The sequence below is a fragment of the Notolepis coatsorum genome, assembly GCF_963971535.1.
Source record: "Notolepis coatsorum genome assembly, chromosome: 9".
Classification (NCBI taxonomy): Eukaryota; Metazoa; Chordata; class Actinopteri; order Aulopiformes; family Paralepididae; genus Notolepis; species Notolepis coatsorum.
This window is the reverse complement of record NC_140173.1, coordinates 8658207-8677253: the sequence shown is the minus strand read 5'-3', so window position 1 is coordinate 8677253 and position 19047 is coordinate 8658207. Positions and strand designations below refer to the sequence as shown.

The window sequence follows — 19047 nt, the reverse complement described above, 5'->3', positions numbered from 1 at the left end:
TTGTTCATGTCTGGTCAATTTTAGCATGGTGTTATTCACAGTCAAAGATGAAAAAAGAAAGAAAACGTATATTCTCCTTTGGTTCATTACAACTTACTCAAGATAGTAAGACACAATATTTCTGACACTGGGAATAGATAGATGTCCCTAGATACCAAGAACATGCAAATGGAGGGGGCACTTTTAGAACATGCACAAAATTGGAATGATATATAGTCATTAAATTCTTTTTTCATTCTATTTTTTTTTATGGCACATTTTTTTATGGAACATAAATTGCTCTTTTGTTTCCACTTGATTCCTCGTTTTCTTTTCTTTTACTAGAAAAGAAAGGAATGACATTCTTTAAATGTTTTACTACTGTCTCTTCTCTCTTGAGTGAAAGCCCTACCCCTCCCAGTCCCCAGGCTACACACTCATTTAAATTCAGTTCTACTTCCATACTCTATTATACATTTATATATTGTAGGTAGCGTTGCAGTGTTAGCAAATGAAAGCAAAGCGAGACAAATGTCCTTTTTGACAGCTCGATGAGCCCCATTTTATTCCACCAAAACAAAAATTATCTGGTCAGACAGGCCAGTAGACTGGTTTCTCTCTTTTTTTTTTTTTTCCTATTCGGGGAATGTAGAGAAAATCGCTGTCTGAGGCTCTGGTAACGAAGCGGAACTATTCATCGTGGGACACACCACCCACACCTTCGACGGAATATCTTGGTAGTTACACGGAGAGCTGTCAAAACAAGGGACGAAAGAGGAGTGCAACTTTCCTGCCAGTAAGGTCTCTGACATAGCTAATTTGACACGTTCACATGACAATTTAACTATAACACCTTGACTCGATGCTGTATCACTCAAACTAAACAGACGGACATGTTTCACTTACCCAGTGGAACAACTTATAGTTTACTCGGTAGCTTAGTGGCTAACCGAGCTAGCAGGACAAACGCAGTGTCCACATGCCAGTGATTGCTAGTGATTCATAGCAAGTCATTACTATACTGTATTGTAGTAAGTCATTACTATACTGTATTGTAGTAAGTCATTACTATTGATTGATTGAATTCATTGAAAAGTGTATTAACAGATTGCAGAATGGGTACAGTACAGTACAGCTCAATACACAATTGTTAAGGGGATGCAGACCAGAGAAATACTTTCGTCTTGTTTACATCAGGGTCCCCCATACTATACTGTATTGTAGTAAGTCATTACTATACTGTATTGTAGTAAGTCATTACTATACTGTATTGTAGTAAGTCATTACTATAATTGTAGTAAGCAGCGAACACATGAATGAATGAATGAATGAATGAATGAATGAATTAATGAAAACTTTATTTAACAGATTGCTGAATGGGTACAATACAGTACGGCTCAATACACACAATTGTTAAGGGGATGCAGACCTGAGAAAGACGTTTGTCTTGTTTCCATCAGGGTCCCCCATTTTCAATTCATATAGACATTTATGACATACACAACATACATGACATATAGGTGTCATGCATGTGTGTGACGTCACGTGTTGTCATTGCATTGCACTATGTGTGAATGGGTTTTGTAGACCCCTTGCTGTGCTAGTGAGCTAATATAATGTCATTACAGATTAGTGTTTATCCAATTAGCTACAGTAGCTACGTTAAACATACCGTGCCCCATGGTACACTACTAGGTGAATGTGAGGACAGCTGTAAATCCGTTTCCAGTAAGGCAGCTGTAGTAACAACGCCAGTGTAACGTGACCTTTCATCTCGTTAATGTTCCTGCTCTGTTAGTTGCAACATATAGTTACACTGTACGCTACATTTTGTTTAGTAGTTTAGCTACATTTTGCAGAATGAATGAATGAATGAATGAATGAATGAATGAATGAAAACTTTATTTAACAGATTGCAGAATGGGTACAATACAGTACGACTCAATACACACAATTGTTAAGGGATGCAGACCAGAGAAAGACTTTAGTCTTGTTTACATCAGGGTCCCCCATTTTCAATTCATAGTGACATTTATGACATACACAACATACATGACATTTATGGCATACAGGTATTTAGTACTGTTACATTTGTGACATATACGATATGCAAATCATGCAGTTTTCTTTAGGTGGAGTTTACTGCTGGAGATACAATTTTGGCTGGAGGCTAAAAGAAAACAGGAATGGCATTGTTATTTAAATATTTCACCGCTGCCTATTCTCTCTTGAGTGAACCCCTTTGACCAACCCCTCCCTGCCTCTTTCCTTATCATACAATAGGTGGTAACGTTGGTAGTGTAGTGCCGAGAGATGAGTCGGAGACGGTGGCTCGAGGCAGAGCGAATAGCATTTATTAAGCACAGAACTACAACAATTTGTCAGATCTAATATAGTCCTATATTTCCCCCCATCCCCATCCTTATTATGTAAAGCTCAAACTTTGGTGTAAGCCCAACAACACATTGTCAGTAAAGACTTGACCTCATCATTGACTTTGGCCCTCTCTTTTCTCTGCAGGTCTGCAGGATGGCCCAGGCAGACAAGGTGCTGGTTCTGGGGGCGTTGGCCGGGGTGGCTGGTATCAGCTTGGCTGCGGCCTGGTACCACGGCCAGAAGGCCAGACGAAGAGACTCCTGTCCAGCAGCATACCTCAATATTTACAATGAGCGTGCGGCTGGGATGATGGTGGTGGAGAGTCCAGGCATGTCTAGTGGCCAGACCGAGGTGCTGGAACGCCTCGAGGCCTTAATGCAGGTGGTTTCGGAGCTGAAGGATGAGATGAAGGCGCTGAAGAGTGCTCTGCCGACCCTCCAGGACCACGTGAGGGAGGAGCTGACGGGACGCAGCAGGGCGGAGGGCGGGGTCACGCCACGCAGAGCCAGTTCCCTCCACAGGACCACGCCCACACGGAGGAAGAGGCCCACGGCAGCCATTGCCGGGGGCAGAACTGCGGGTCAGAGCTCAGAGGAGGCAGAGAGCGAGGGAGGGTGAGTCCATCGTTGTCTGGCACCGATTGGAGCAGCAGTATTTATTTTTTTATTATATACATTTTGGTTGGTTTAAGTTACCCTTCACATTTTATGAATATTTCTACATTTCCACTTTCAGACAGGCACGTTTCTGGTTCTGGCCAGTTCCGTTCTGGAATCTCAGAACCTTGGTACTTTCTGGCGAACCAGCCCGCATTCACACCAGTCTAAGCAGAACCAAAGTTGCTCAATGCGCCTGCAGATTGGGGAAGCCCTCGTGTCATAGCACACACTTATGCCCATATATGGACCAAGAGAGGCTCAAAATGACGACAGCGTCATCAGAATCAGACAGATAAAGCAATGATTTTTATCCAGATTCTTTGATTATTGCCTCTTACACTAAGTTTATTATTCTAGCTACTAACTGGAGAGGCTGAGAAATTACAGATAAAGGAGAATAGCAGGACGATCGGTTATATATAGGAGAACAAATATATATTAGGCAGTTAGTCACATTACTGCTCAAGCTCCTCTCTCTTATACTGTATGTGTCCATAAGTGTTTGTTTATAGCTGCCTTTAAATTGGTTGATATTGTTGCTTAATTTTATACTCACATCCAGACCATTCTAGCGTGATACCCTACCCCACAAACTGCAATGCACATGCGTTTAAGAGTTATATGTACACTATAGGTTTAAAGCTAATGTCCCTCTAAAATTATAAACACTCTCTCTAGCCATGGACTTTTTTTTAATGTTGCTTGGTAATTTGTTTTTTTATTGCCAGAAACATAATTTGTGCAGTTTTGAATTTGATTAAGTCCATGGATTTTAATGTTGTAGTAATATACAATGGGGATCTAATACCTGACCTACCAACATTTCACCTGCTTAGTTCATACATTCTAATTGTAACTAAGTATCAGTTTATAACGTGTATTTCACGTTGAGGGGTTTGTGTGGCAATCTACTCTGCAGCTAGTAATAGACATTCGTAATCTTTAAATATTTGTCCACTCAGCATTTCGCCTGCATAGTTCATTCGGCAGACTACTGCAAATTATGTTTTTCCATTGACTTGGACATTGTTGACATTGTTGTCAGTCGCTGTCTTCGTCTCCTTCCTTCTTCCTCTTGTCTATTTACAGGTCTGGAAAACATAGAAGGTTTCTAGGACTATAGGAAACTATAGGAAAGGATTTGGAAAATGTTCAGGTATCTAAAAGAAAGAGAGGGGAAAGTAGCTTGCCCCTGAGATGAATTGTGTACCGTATGTCACAATATATTGATAATATTATTAGCAAGTGTAAAACAATGAGCAATAAATACAAAAAACGTAAAATTCAAAATGTGTAGCAATCCTGTCATCAGCTAAGAATATTATTATTTAGTCTCACACATCGGCAAGAGAAAGCTAACCAAGGTTACTGTTAGTGGATCGTGGCTACCAAGACAATTATTAGCTTAACCAGATTACCAAGTATCTCATTACTGAGATACTGATGTTAATGTCGTTAATCTTGGAGCTAATCATAGGCCTCCACTGTCTTTATGATGTCATTAGCCTGCTGCTGTTTGGTGTAAAGCAGCAGTGGCTCAGCTAAGCAGAGAAGTAGGGGTTGTTGGTTTTTTCTTCACTGGTCTGGGCCACGTTACTTCTGAATAAATGCATTAAGCCCAAATCTATTTCATGGACAATGATAATTGTGACATTTAGCCTTGATAAGTTGAACCTTTATTAATCCCCTTGGGGAAATTCGTCCTCTGCATTTGACCCATCTGAACTATTTTAGGAGCAGTGGGCAGCCAGCCACACATAGAGCAGCTCCCGGGCCAACTCCAAGTCAAGTCAAGTCAAGAGTTTTATTTGTCACGGCATACAGGGCATACAGTGAAATGCGGGTGGTCATGCCCGCAGCGATTGTGCAATAACACAAGTAATAAGAATAAGACATAACAGGTATAATGTACATAGAGTTTAAAATGCATGGTAAAAGACATGCTAAGGTCCTGCGATAGTGCAATACAGTGTTAAGCTACAGATGAGGCACTGGGTCTTATGTACACTACTATACAATACTATACTATACAATATTAGGGCTGACCCCTATTAATCGATTAGTCGACTAATCGGTCAAAAGGAGCCGTAGTCGACTGGCCAACCTCTTAGTCGAATATAATTTAAAAAAATATATATATATATAATATTATTATTATTATTATTATTTTTATTTATTTTTTGTATTTTTTTTTTGTATTTTTTTTTTAAACACACATATAAACAAACATGACAAACCCACGATAAGATACACAAGCATTAATATACAGTGTATATCCAACGAAATTACCATTTATACCAATGTCTTATACAGGATATACCCCTAATACCTGTTATCTAAAAACCTACACACATATGCTCCAGCTCGAACCCCCCCCTCCCGGACCCCTCTTTGGATAGTACCTCCATTATCCCTCGCTCCTAACCAGACACTACCATTATAAGCTAGCTTTTATTCTCTCCACCACTTCTAACCACATTGTCATTTTGGATTCATTGAGACCCAGAATTCTTGCTGTAGATATTTCTTGATAAATCACATCGAGATATGTCAGAAACCAAACTTTCCGGCACATTTTTTCCGGTTGAAACCAGCGTGATGCGATCAGCTTTTTAGCTACTGTGATACCCGATAAAACCAATCTCTTTAGCTGTGGATGCACTGCAAACTCAAAAACATCATTCAATAGTAATACAGAGGGGTGTACAGGTATATTCCAAGATACGAGTTTTGATAGTTGTTGGGTCACATCTTTCCAGAATATCTTAACTGGTGGGCAGTCCCAGTACATGTGCATGTCCCTTCATCCCCATTTGTACATTGGGAGCATTTGGAGTCTTGTATAAGACCCATTTTTTTTCAGTCTTATAGGAGTCAAGTATGTCCTGTGAATATAGTTAAGATTGATTTGTTGATGGTCCGGGTTCCTTGATGTGAATCGAATATTTGCCCAGGCTTCTTGCCAATCAAAATCACTTTCCAGGTCTGGTATATCCCTCCTCCAGACGGAGTCTAGGTGGAGGGTTTCATATGAGGACGTTAGTAATTGATGATAGAAATCTGAAACAAAACCTCTCGATGTCTCTCTTTCATAGAAGAATTTGTGGTATCTGTGGTGTTCAATTGGTATGTCTAATGGAACACCGTGAGACTTCAAACATAGCCGTAACTGTATGTAAAAAAGCCATGTGGACTTGGAGAGATTACATTTTTTGCATATGTCTCCATAACTACACAAACCCTGTTTGTTAAAAACATCCCCTAATGAATGTATGCCTTGCTCTTCCCATATAGGGAATCTTATAGGTCGTTTTTCAATTAAGAGTGCATTGTTATTGAATAAGGGAGTATGATTGTGCCATTTATGTGGGTTAGGATATTTTTTTTGTGTTTCACGCCATATCCGGATCGCATGAGTAATTATGGGGCCAAATTTCCGTTCACAATGCTTGATTGGTAGTTTAGTGTATGCTATGTCCTTCAGTCTATGTGGGGCTACTATGTTTTCTTCTAATTTTCTCCAGGATACTAATGCTTGGGGATCAAACCATGTTGTCAATGGTCTTAATGTGTATGCCTTAAAATAGTGGAAAAAATCTGGAAATGCCATGCCACCGTCTGCTTTATTTCTCTGTGCGGTGGATCTTTTTATACATGGTGGTTTGTTATTCCAAATAAATTTGTATGTGGAGGAGTGTAATCTTTTCCAGTAACCCTCTGGAGGGGGTAACGGTAGCATTGAACTGAAAAAGTTGATTCTAGGTAGTACGTCCATCTTAACTATTGATATCCGTGCCTGTACTGAGTTTTTAAGTTTTGCCCACCTATCAAGGTCGTCTTTGATTTTGTTTTGGATTTTTGTGTAATTGTGCTTCACCGTTTGTCTTATGGTGGGGAATATTTCCACTCCCAAGCATCTAAAATGTTTTACCATAGGTATCTCTCCTGGGAGGGTTATATCTTTTTTTGCAGGGGTGTTAAGTGGAAGGAAAGCCGACTTCGGCCAATTTATCTTGAATCCCGATAAATCACCAAAGTTCTCAATCAACTTGAGCAGATGAGGCAGTGTGGTGTTGGGGTTTTGCATGAACATTATTACGTCGTCCGCATATAAACTAATTTTATGTTGTGTGCCCTTGATTACGATGGGTTGTATGGATTGGGATTGTCTTATATATTGTGCTAAAGGCTCTAATGATAGATCGAATAGTCCGGGACTAAGAGGGCAACCCTGTCTGGCTGAGCGTGATACCGGAAAGATTTTGGAGATGATTGTACCTGTAGTAATCATGGCCGATGGGTCTTTGTATACTACTTTAATCATATCAATGAAACCTTTACCTAACCCCATCTTCTCTAATACTGCCCATAGATACGACCATTCCAGCCTGTCAAAAGCTTTCATTGCATCCAGGGACAGCATCGCCTTAGGTATGGTGTCGTCCTTATCGGCATCTAGTACGTGCAGTATTCGTCTTATGTTATCAGTGATCAAGCGACCTCTTATGAAGCCAGTTTGGTCCGGATGAACTAAAGACGTCATATGCTTTTGTAATCTGATGGCTAATACCTTAGAGTACAGTTTGATATCGGTTCCGAGGAGGCTTAAGGGTCTGTAACTACCGCACTCGGTGGGGTCTTTGTCTTTTTTGAGAAGGACTGTTATGAGTGCAATATTGTCGTTTTTATGGAAGTTCCCCTCCTTGACTGAGTATAAGATCATATTTAGTAATAAGGGTCCAATTATGTCCCAACAAGAAAGGTACATTTCTGGTGGGATACCGTCTCTTCCAGGAGCCTTACCACTTTGCATTTCGGATATGGCCTTCTTGAGTTCCTCTAGTGTGATCGGTGTTTTTTTTTTTTTTTTTTTATTATTATTGATATTTTTGCACAAATCTTTACATTATTTACAGAGTACCTTTTCACAGCATAATATGCAACATCCAAGATTCGCCTTTTTCATTTTTTGTGACAACATACAAAACATGCAAGAGACTAGGGGTGGACGGTATGGTCTAAAATTTATATCACGGTATAATTTGAAGCATAGACGGTAACGGTATATATCACGGTATCATCGTTTTTGATAATTTTTTTTTTTTTTTTATATAATTTTTTTTTTTTTTTTATATAAAATATATATATTATATAATTAGACTTGTACTTGTATTATCTGCGAGACATCGCCACCACGCAACAAGCTCTACTGTCTGTGTGTACATTAGTAGCCTCTAGCTACGGCCAGGATTCTCCGGAGCTGCAGCTGGACCTATACTCGAGTAGCCTCGAGCTACGGCCAGGATTCACCGGCGCTGCAGCTGGGCCCTAGTATTGGTATAACGTTAAATCACATTCACAAGCCCTCAGCTCGAATACGCATCGAATCAGTGTTATAAGACATTGATATCAGGAGCTATCTGTAGCTACTGCTAGCCGGATATATAACGTTAATACAACGCCTCAGTGAATTATTTAGTTCAATGGGACATTTCGTTTTGAACGGTGAACTAAGTTGCGTTAACGTGAGCTAACGGCTAACGGAGCTATCATACACGTCTACTCTCTACTAGACTTGATGGAGCGTTTGTTGATGTCAGGAGCTATCGGTAGCTGGCCGACTAGATACCGTTCGGTTAGACAATGCCTCATCATGTATTAAACTAAAAGTGAATAGTTGACTGGGTCATTTTGTAACGTTAGCTCAGGGAGACGTCCCGTCCCACTACTACTAGTAGACCCGTGTTTACATGCGTGCGGGAGGGGCTGGCACGCCCACTGCGCAAAGCCTCCTAAATAACTTTTTCCAGTTCGCACATATCTATTATCTATGACTAATTCTATCTATTTTTAGGGGCAAATGCGAGTGAAATAGTCGCGCTGTGGTTACATGACGTCATTGCTATTTTAGAGCTGCACTACCGGTTACACGGTATAGGCAAAATCCATACCGTAGAGCAAATTCATACCGTTTATACCGTATACCGTTTATACCGTCCACCCCTACAAGAGACTCATACAAATACACTAATAACTGACATGGAAATTAAAGAAGCACGTACAAAAAAAAAAAAAACATACTATACATTGTGCATATACATCCCTGATATATATATATATATATACGTCATACGTTACATGTAGACCGATCTACCTGCGAGCAGGTATGTGCTGCATCTTTTCTTTTCTTTTCTCTTTTTTTTTTTTTATTTTTTTACGTTTCAGCTACGCCTGTGTGTGTCTCCTATATACTTGTGTATCCCCCTATGTGTCAGTGAAAGCCTATATCTCAACTATGTGTATATGTAGGTGTATGTATGTCTATTTCCTATATATGAGTATGTGCATGTATGTGTGCCCCTGACGTGTATACCTTATCCTTGTGTATATGAGTGCGTGTAAACCTATTATGTACACATATGAATATGTGTATCCTAGATACTTGTATGTGGCTATATCTGCGCACATGTGGGTGTGATAGAGACAGTGACCGTTCCATAGACACACCATCCGGACATAAAATATATGTACATATATACATAATATATTATAGAGCACAAGTACCATCAGATCAAATCCCCTTTTTCATATTCATCCTTGATAATATTGTAATCCCATCTTACTCATTTGTCCTCAGATCGTTCAGTCAGGTGTAGAAAACTGTCCCATATCTCAGCGAAAATATCCTCTCTCCCTGCGACTCTATATGTCACCCTTTCATATGATGCTGTCCGAAACATTAGTTCCATCCATTCTTTAAAAGTAATATCAACAGGTGATTTCCAATGTCGTAATGCAATTCTACATCCTGATATCATGGCCATTCTATACCACATTCCCCGGTATTTAGGCAGTTTAATCCCTTTCGGTACTATACCCAAAACACATGCCATTGGGGCGTTATTTATCTTCACATTCAGGACCTTACTTAGGAATATCACAATTTGATCCCACATTTTCCGGACCTTCTCACATTCGTACAACATGTGCAGTAAAGTGCCTGTCTCCTTCTCACATCTCCAGCAGATGTCACTGTCCCTTAATTTCAGTCTGGCCAGTTTACTAGGCGTCCAATAGCTTCTGTTCAGTACTTTGTAAAAAATAAGTTGTGATTGCGCCTCCCTAGAGAATTTACTCCATTTGGATACCAGTTTCTCCCACATTTCCTCAGTAATCTCCTCATGTACATCGTTCTCCCAGCTCAATCTCAAACCCGCCAATTTGGGTGCATTGTATTCTCTTATAACATCATAAAATCTTGACGCACCGCCTTTCCTGCGCCATCCTTTATAGAATATTTCTTGAATTGCAGTAATTGGGCCGCACTTTGGTCCTCCTATTGATGACGATATACAATGTCTAATCTGTAGGAATTTATAAAAGTTTTTATTATCTATATCAAAATCCTCCTTAATATCCTCAAAAGGCAAAACCCCATCCTCCCCGGCTATATCACCTAGTACATGTATCCCCCTTTTAACCCAATCGTCCCATATGACTGATTTCTTCCCAATCTTTAGTTTCTTATTATACCATATAGAGGCTCTCGTAGTTAAGTATGGGCTATCACCAGTCATTTTGTGCGATTGATTCCAAGTTTCCCTGATAAATGCCATCAAAGGGTTTTTAAGAGGTATAGGTCTGTCTGATTGTGTCAGGAAGGATTCCAGAGATGAGGGATATATCATTTCCTCCTCCATCTTGACCCAAGCAGGTGCCTCCTCAGACGAGTGATTCAGTTTGGAGAGCTGGGAGAGCGAGAATGCATAGTGATACCAGTCTAGTTTAGGCAGGGATAAACCGCCATTTTCCTTTGCTGCATACATTTTGGCCCGTCCAAATAGCGGCCTTTTGCCCCCCCACAGATATACATTAATGACTTTGTCATACTGTCTGAGTAACTGGGTCGGGAGAGTCAGCGGCAACATATATAGGATATAATTTAATTTGGGAGCTAGTATCATTTTCACTAGGTTTATCTTTCCCAGGAGGGACATATTCATTTTGGCCCAATTCTGGGTCAGAGCACTAATGTGTTCGATTATAGGGGCAATATTGGCTTGCATCAACTCTTTCAGACCTGGGATCAGCTTTATTCCTAGGTATATCAACCCTGACGGCATCCATCTGTATTGCCACCCCCTTCTGATATCAGGGGGACAACATTTAGAGAGAGGCATTGCTTCTGACTTGCTCCAGTTGATTGTGTACCCAGATATTTCGGAGAAGGACTCGATAACATTTCCAATGATCCCAACTGCTGTTCGGGGATTGCTGGATACCAATAAGATATCGTCCGCATATAAAAATAATTTATGTTCTACCTGCCCCGCTATTATCCCTTTGATGTCCTGATTAGTCCTCAGTGCGATAGCAAGTGGTTCGAGGAAAAGCGCAAACATTTGGGGAGAAAGCGGAGAACCTTGCCTCGTCCCCCGCCCTAGGTTAAAGGGCGAGGATACGATCCCGTTGGTCAATACTGATGCCATCGGATTTGTGTATAACAGTTTTACCCACCCAGTAAACGATGGACCGAACCCGAAGCGCTCTAGTGTGTGAAATAAGAATGCAAATTCCACCTTATCAAAGGCCTTTTCGGCATCCAATGAGAAGGCTACTGTAGGTTCTATATCATTCCTTACCTTCCACATTATGTGTAGGAGTCTGCGGATATTATCAGCTGAGTTTCTCCCCTTCACAAAGCCCACTTGATCTGAATGCACCAAAGTTGGTAGCACATCTTCTATTCTATTTGCAAGTATCTTTGCCAATACTTTTTCTTCCAAATTGCTCAGGGATATAGGTCTATAGCTTCCACAGCATTGAGGGTTTTTGCCCTTTTTCTGTAGTAATGTAATTAGGGATGCCCCGATCGATCGGCCACCGATCGTTATCGGCCGATAATCAGTATAAATATGCGATCGGGGAATTCCGATAATTAGTCATATTCGCCGATCGCGGAAACTGATCAAGTGGATATCTCACTCGATTGTCTCAGACGCACAGGACCTGCAAACTGCTCCTCCTCCCTAGCCCCGCCCGTACCCGTGTAGAGTTTGTAAACACAGAGGAGGCGGACCTCCTCTGCTGAGTCTAGATAGTGCATTCGACCTGAGCTAACGTTAGCTACCTAGCTATCGTTACTGTTTAAACAAAATTACCCAGTCAACTATTCACTTTTAGTAGGCATTGTCTAACGGTATTTAGCCGGCTAGCTACCGATAGCTCCTGATATCAACAAATGCTCCAGCAAGTCTTGTAGTGCATGTTGATACCTCCGTTAGCTCGCGTTAGCTGACGTTAATTCACTGTTCAAAACGAAATGTCCGATTGAACTAAATAGTTGTCTTAACGTCATCTAGCCGGCTAGCAGTAGCTACAGATAGCTCCTGATATCAATGTCTTATAACATTGATTGAATGCGTATTCGAGCTGAGGGCTTGCTGAATGTGAAATGACCAAAGCACTTAACGTTACCAATGGGGTCCCGCTGCAGCGCCGGAGAATCCTTTTGCTCGCTATCTGCAAACAGCTCCACTGTCTGTGTGTACAGTGGAGCTGTTTGCAGATAGCGAGCAAAAGGATTCTCCGGCGCTGCAGCGGGACCCTATTGGTAACGTTATGCTTTGGTCATTTCACATTCAGCAAGCCCTCAGCTCGAATACGCATTCAATCAATGTTATAAGACATTGATATCAGGAGCTATCTGTAGCTACTGCTAGCCGGCTAGATGACGTTAAGACAACTATTTAGTTCAATCGGACATTTCGTTTTGAACAGTGAATTAACGTCAGCTAACGCGAGCTAACGGAGGTATCAACATGCACTACAAGACTTGCTGGAGCATTTGTTGATATCAGGAGGAGCTACTAGAGTACACACAGACAGTGGAGCTGTTTGCAGATAGCGAGCATTTTGACTTGTTGCGTGGTGGCGATGTCTCGCAGATAATACAAGTACAAGTCTAATTATATAATATATATATTTTATTAAAAAAAAAAAAAAAAATTATATAAAATAATTTTTAATTTCTTTTTAATCAAAAACTATCGGTATCGGATCGGTATCGGCCGATATGGCTCACGACGATCGGTGATCGGTATCGGTGGCAAAAAACGTGATCGGGGCATCCCTAAATGTAATAGTGGCAGATCTCAAGCTAGTGGGCAATCCCCCCTTTATCAGTGAGTCCTCATATACTTTTAATAATCTCGGAGCGATTATATCACTGAATTGTTTGTAGAAATCGGGAGTAAACCCGTCGTCTCCTGGTGCTTTACCCAATTTAAGGCTGTTGATTGCCGCGTGTATTTCTTCTATCGAGACCCCCCCCTCCATTGATTTTACCTGTTGTTTCGATAATGACGGTAATTTGATTTTGTCGAAGAACGCGTCCATTTTTAGCTGATCCACCGCCTTCTGTGGGGTATATAAGTCCTGGTAGAAGCACCTGAAGACATTATTAATTTCCTTTTTGTCCGTAATAATCTTGTCATCTTTATTACGAATCGAGGATATAATATTCTGATTATGCATTTGTTTAACCCGATTCGCTAATATTTTACCCGCTCTCTCCCCTTGTTCATAATATCTTTGGTTGGTCCTAAATAACGCATATTCAGCCTTCTTTTGATATATGTTGTTCAATTCGTATTTGGATTTGCTTAGGTTCCTCCACGTTTCTGGGTCTGGTCTTTGGCTGTGCTGTTTCGAAAGTATTTTAATTTCCTCATCTAACGCTGTCATTTTTTGTTTCTCCGCCCTTTTTAGTATCGCACCGTATTGTATGAGTCGTCCTCTCATGTAAGCTTTACATGTGTCCCACATTATGCCACTATCATCTATTGACCCTTCATTAAGTTCCCAAAATTCCTTAAATATAGTTCTAATGTACGTACACGATCCTTCATCATTTAACATCAGGTTATTGAATCGCCATCTCCGAGATCGTTGCCCTTCTTCCATGGATGTGATCACTAAATCAACCAGAGCATGGTCAGATATTACAATGTTCCCTATCCCAGTACTTGCAACCTGTTCTACCAGTGCGCTAGAGATCAGGAAATAATCTATCCTAGAGTATGAGGAATGTGGGTGAGAGTAAAACGTGTAGTCTCTTTCTTGTGGGTTCATAACCCTCCAAACATCCACTAGACCCAACTTCTCTATCAGAACACCAACCGCCAGTCTCCCTGTGTTGTCAGCGGTTTTGGGTTGGTATGATCTGTCTATCAAGGTGTTTCCAACCAAGTTGAAGTCCCCCCCTATGATTACGTTGCTATTCCCTATTTTCCTGATCACCTCACATACCTCATGGAAAAAGTCTGAGGACGACCCGTTGGGCGCATATATATTAGCTAAAGTAGTCCTCTGTCCCTCTAAATCAGCATCCAGTATAACCCATCTTCCCTCATCATGTGAGAAACTATTGTGTACCTTTAGGTCTAAGTTTTTTCTCACCAATATTGCCACCCCCCTCTTCCTAGAAGAGAACGTGCTATAGTATATTTGTCCCACCCAATCCCTTTTAAGCTTGGCCGACTCCTCCTCATCCAGGTGTGACTCCTGAATTAGTGCAATATCTGCCTTTTTTTGTTTCAAGAACGTCAATATCTTCTTTCTCTTAATGGGATGATGACATCCGTCTATATTCCACGATATTATTTTAATCAGCCCCATATTTCTCGTAATGCATCTCCCCTGTGCAATCCATGACGTAGTCTAGTGCCTGAGACTGTGAAGATATATATATAATAGTATAGCATACAATGAAATAAAAAAGAACATATAAAAACATAAATACACTTCCCCCCCCCACATTTACCCAAGCTACGTTCGATATGACCCCAGATAGAACAGTCGTACCGAGGGTGAAATCGATACTCACCCATGCACCTTGGTCCCCCTCGACTAACAGAGGAGTGCATACGGCACGAGGCAGATTGCCCAAAACTGTGCCCCTATTATCTTGTAAACCCTGACGTAACGTATGGCTCACACTGTAATCTATATACAGTGCGATCAATTCAACTGAACTTGACAAAACGGTAACGTTTCCAGCCATTAACATTTGTATATCTTTCAGATATATCTTGGTACATTGTAACTTCTATGACATAGCCACGATGGCCTGTGGTTCATTTCGTTATATTTTTCCTGTATCCATCCGGGATATTTCCCCTCCCATACTTTTATTATATTCTTCTATCCATTGCCCTCTATTTTCATTTCACATTTTTTTTTTTTTTTTTTTTTCCCACTCACTTTTTTTTTTTTTTTTTTTTTTTCCCCCCTTTTTGTCTTTTCCTCTATATACATATTGACATTTTTTGATGTTATTTACTCTATGACGATGCCCCCGTGACTTATCTGTATTCATGCGCTTCATGAACTTTATCTCAATTGTCCGCCTCCGACTGTCCCCGTCTGAATCCCTGTAGTTTCTCCCGGTATCCGTGATGACCATTGCCCTGCTGTGTGGGGCGTTCAGTCCCCGTCGTCTGCATGTCGTCCCCCGGTCCCCGTTTTCTTCCCATCGTCTGCCAGGTAGACAGCCGCATTATCTCCTCTCGGTCCGGGTCGGTAGTCGGGTTCACCACGGTGATCTTGAATCCACGCTTTGCCATATCCGCCGTCGCCTCCGCCGCGCTCTGGTACAGGCGGGTGCCATCCTCGTAGAATACCCTCATCTTCGCTGGATACGGTGTCTGGAACTTGAGATTCTTCTCCTTCATTATTCTCTTGGCCTCGGCATATTCTCCTCGCTTCTTCAGTATTTCAGTGGGGAAGTCATGGTCGACATAGAAGCGATCGTTGCCACATGAGACGTTCTTCTTCTGCCAAGTTCGGCATATTATCTCTTCCTTCATTTTGTAACTCCCAAACTTAACCACGATTGACCGTGGCTTCAGCTGTGGGTTGTTAGGCCTCGGGGCCAGTGCCCGGTGTGCTCTTTCGATACGAAGGTCCATGTCATGAGGCAGACCGAGGGCGTCTTTAAACAAGCCGTCTAGAAATCCATGCATGTCTTTCCCCTCTTTTTCCTCCGGGATACCATACACCCGCAGGTTCTCTCTCCTCGTCCTGCCCTCCTGGTCGAGTAGCTTAGCCTCCACGTCGGCCTGCCTCTGCATTTGCTTTTTTATTAAAACCGTCGCCGCACCAAGCACATTTTCATTTTCTCCGATTCTCCCCTCAGTTTCATCGAGCCTGTCGTTCATTTTGTTCATGTCATTTCTTATCTCCCGAAATTGACGCTCATTGTCTTTTCTGAAGTCTTTGAGCTCGTTGTATATGTTCAACAGCGTGGCTTCTTGTTCACAGTCATCGTCGCCATCTTTTCCTCCCGTTACTTCGTCATTCTCTGCCATTCCGTCGTCCTTTCCAGTTGTAATCGTGGTCGCCCTACGTCTCGTGATAGCCCCTTCTGTCATCCCTATTAAATATATACCCTGGTGTTTTTACTAAATGTTTCTCGGGGCTACATCATTTTGCTGTCGGGGAGCTCGCGAGTTAAGCAGCCATGTTCTTCCGCGGTCAGACCGGAAGTCCGTGATCGGTGTTTCTAACTGTTTAGCGTCATCCTCTGAGAGTTTAGGGAGAATAATTTGATTAAGATATGTGTCCATTTTGTTTTGATCGAAGGTCGTTTCTGATTTATATAAGTCGGAGTAGAATTCTTTGAATGTATCGTTTATTTTTTCAGGGTCTGTTTCAAGTACTTGTTGTGCTCTAATGGTAGTTATATCTGCAAATTTTGCATTAATTCTTAATCGCATGGCTAATAGGTGACTAGGTTTAGAACCTTGGGAGTACTGCTGTTGTCTTGTGCTACGTATTTGTATTTCCGATTGTTGTCTGTATATGGCATTGATCTCTTTTTTTAGTACATTAACTTGATTTTCTAGTCGAGTTGAGTTGTTGTATTTTAAAGAATTAAATAACGTTGAGTAAAGCGTTTCCAGTTCAGGCAGTTTTGTGCATTGATTCCTGCGCATTTTGGAGGAAAAGCTATCAGTGAATTTCTTATTTTTTTATCATTCTTTCCAAAAGATAAGAGGCCTAGAAGCGTGGCTAACGCTAATGGCACGCATACCAGAGGCTAACTGCCTATGAAAACAGGCACAGAGGCACTGAAAGAGGATTTCACCCATCTAATGAACACACTAGACTAGACAAATATCAAGATTAACACTTTCAGTGCCACCAGGGGGCGCACGACTTAGTGCTTGAATGCCACCATCGGCGCCAATGTTAACGTTAATTAGGGATGGGTACCTTTCACATTTGAACCGATACCGGTACCGGTACCTGTGAATCGATACCGGTACCCAACGGTACCTTTTTTCTGTACTTTAGTCTCAATAAATTTAATTTACCTACCTCAGTCGTAAAAAAAAAAATCCAAACTTCAAATAACTACAATTTCGACAGTTTTCGGCTTGTCATTGCTCCGACTGCTTTGTTGTTGAATCAAGTCAAATCCTAGGTAAGCATATATTGTGCGTGTGAACGTTGACATGGAAAAAAAATAAAAATAAAAAATTTCTTTTATTTTTTTTTCGGTTTCTCACTTGATTCGATACTCTGTAGTACCGACGTGTTTCGGTTCGGTACCTCAAAAGTACCGAATTCGGTACCCATCCCTAACGTTAATATCGCCTAATCTATGTTTTAAATTATGGCTATGTGTCTAATCTGCCCGTCGCTTATCAAATAATCATTTTCCAGTCAGTGCTGTCAAGGCAGATTGGTTTTTTATCGCTTCATTTCCGTTTGAGAGCATTTTGAAAAGCACCCGTTTGTGATAATCGCCTTTTACTGGAATATTCCAGAATGTTGATATTTGTCGGCCTATTTATGAATCGTTTTCAAATAAACGCTAGATGCTCAATAGTATACGTGCACGCACGCACATTCGAGGCGCGTGCTGATAATAGCCGTTTTCATTTCCTCATGGATTTTACAGTGAAACCACTGGAGCACATATCAGAAAAAAGGTTATATCTTCATCAAAACGAGTCTGATTATCCTAACACTGATAACATAGATTCCTTACCTGACATCAGATGGTATCCAACTGGTATATTCCAATTCCTGATCACCATTCGAAAAAATCGATAAGTGTATAGATCTAACGTGTATACAGTAGAACTCATGCTTGCCGCGGCTCAGAGTCTCCAGAATGAACTCTGGTAACCCCGGCTGCATCAGTGGACTGGAAAATGTGGACTGGAATATTTTTTTCCCCCATCCATTTTCATTGAGTCCAAAATCCCTGATGTCATCTGGGAGACGATAGGGGGCGCTTTTTTCACATCTGATCGCCGGCGGCCCTTGGGTAGGCTAGGGTAGGCTCGCGTGATGCAATATGATTTCAGATCGCTAAAAAAAAAAATCAGAGAAATCTCGTGAGTGGCTTTCAACGTAACTATCGTAAACACGAGATTAGCCGTGAGTGGCACTCAAAGTGTTAAGCACCCCCCGCAGCCCAAATGGAATGATAACAAAAAAAAGAAAAAAGAAAAAATTATACTTTTTTTATTTTTATTTTTTTTAAGTCGACCAATAGTTGACTAACGGCAAATTTTGGCCAATCCTAGTCGACCATCCAAATCTTTAGTCGGAGACAGCCCTATACAATATACAGTTATACTCAGTGTTGGGAAAGTTCACTTTCTACATTAATTAGTTCAGTTCACAGTTCACAATTATTAAAATGAACTAGTTCAGTTCATAGTTCATAATAAAAAGATTTGAACTAAAGTTCATGGTTTCAAAAATGAACTAATTTATAGTTTATAGTTCTTTTTTCAATACGTTGCTGCGAGCTATTATTTGTAAAAATGATTGAACCACAGACAGCAATCGGAATACTGGCATTTCCATAACGCTTTGCTGCCGCCCATTCTGTCCACACTAGTAGCAGCTGCAGCTTTCATCTCTACAGTATATTTTCAAAAACATGAGGAAAAACTTTGCTTGAATTGTCTTTATTATGAAAACAAAAACAGGACTTTTGCTTATTCTCAAT

The 19047-nt window shown here is 40.9% G+C and overlaps 1 protein-coding gene across 2 annotated transcripts in view; it reads left to right on the top strand.

Moving 5' to 3' along the window:
* The first annotated feature begins 661 nt into the window (after window positions 1–661).
* Window positions 662–19047, top strand: part of rmdn2 (regulator of microtubule dynamics 2) — a 93100-nt gene continuing 74714 nt past the window's right edge. Inside the window, exons 1-2 of one of the 2 annotated variants that reach the window (XM_084321353.1) lie at window positions 662–780; window positions 2500–2969. In XM_084321353.1, coding sequence (XP_084177479.1) covers window positions 2509–2969 — 461 coding nt within the window. In that variant the 5' untranslated portion in view covers window positions 662–780; window positions 2500–2508. The remainder of the gene's footprint in view (window positions 781–2499; window positions 2970–19047) is intronic. The other variant, XM_084321354.1, reaches the window with a different exon arrangement.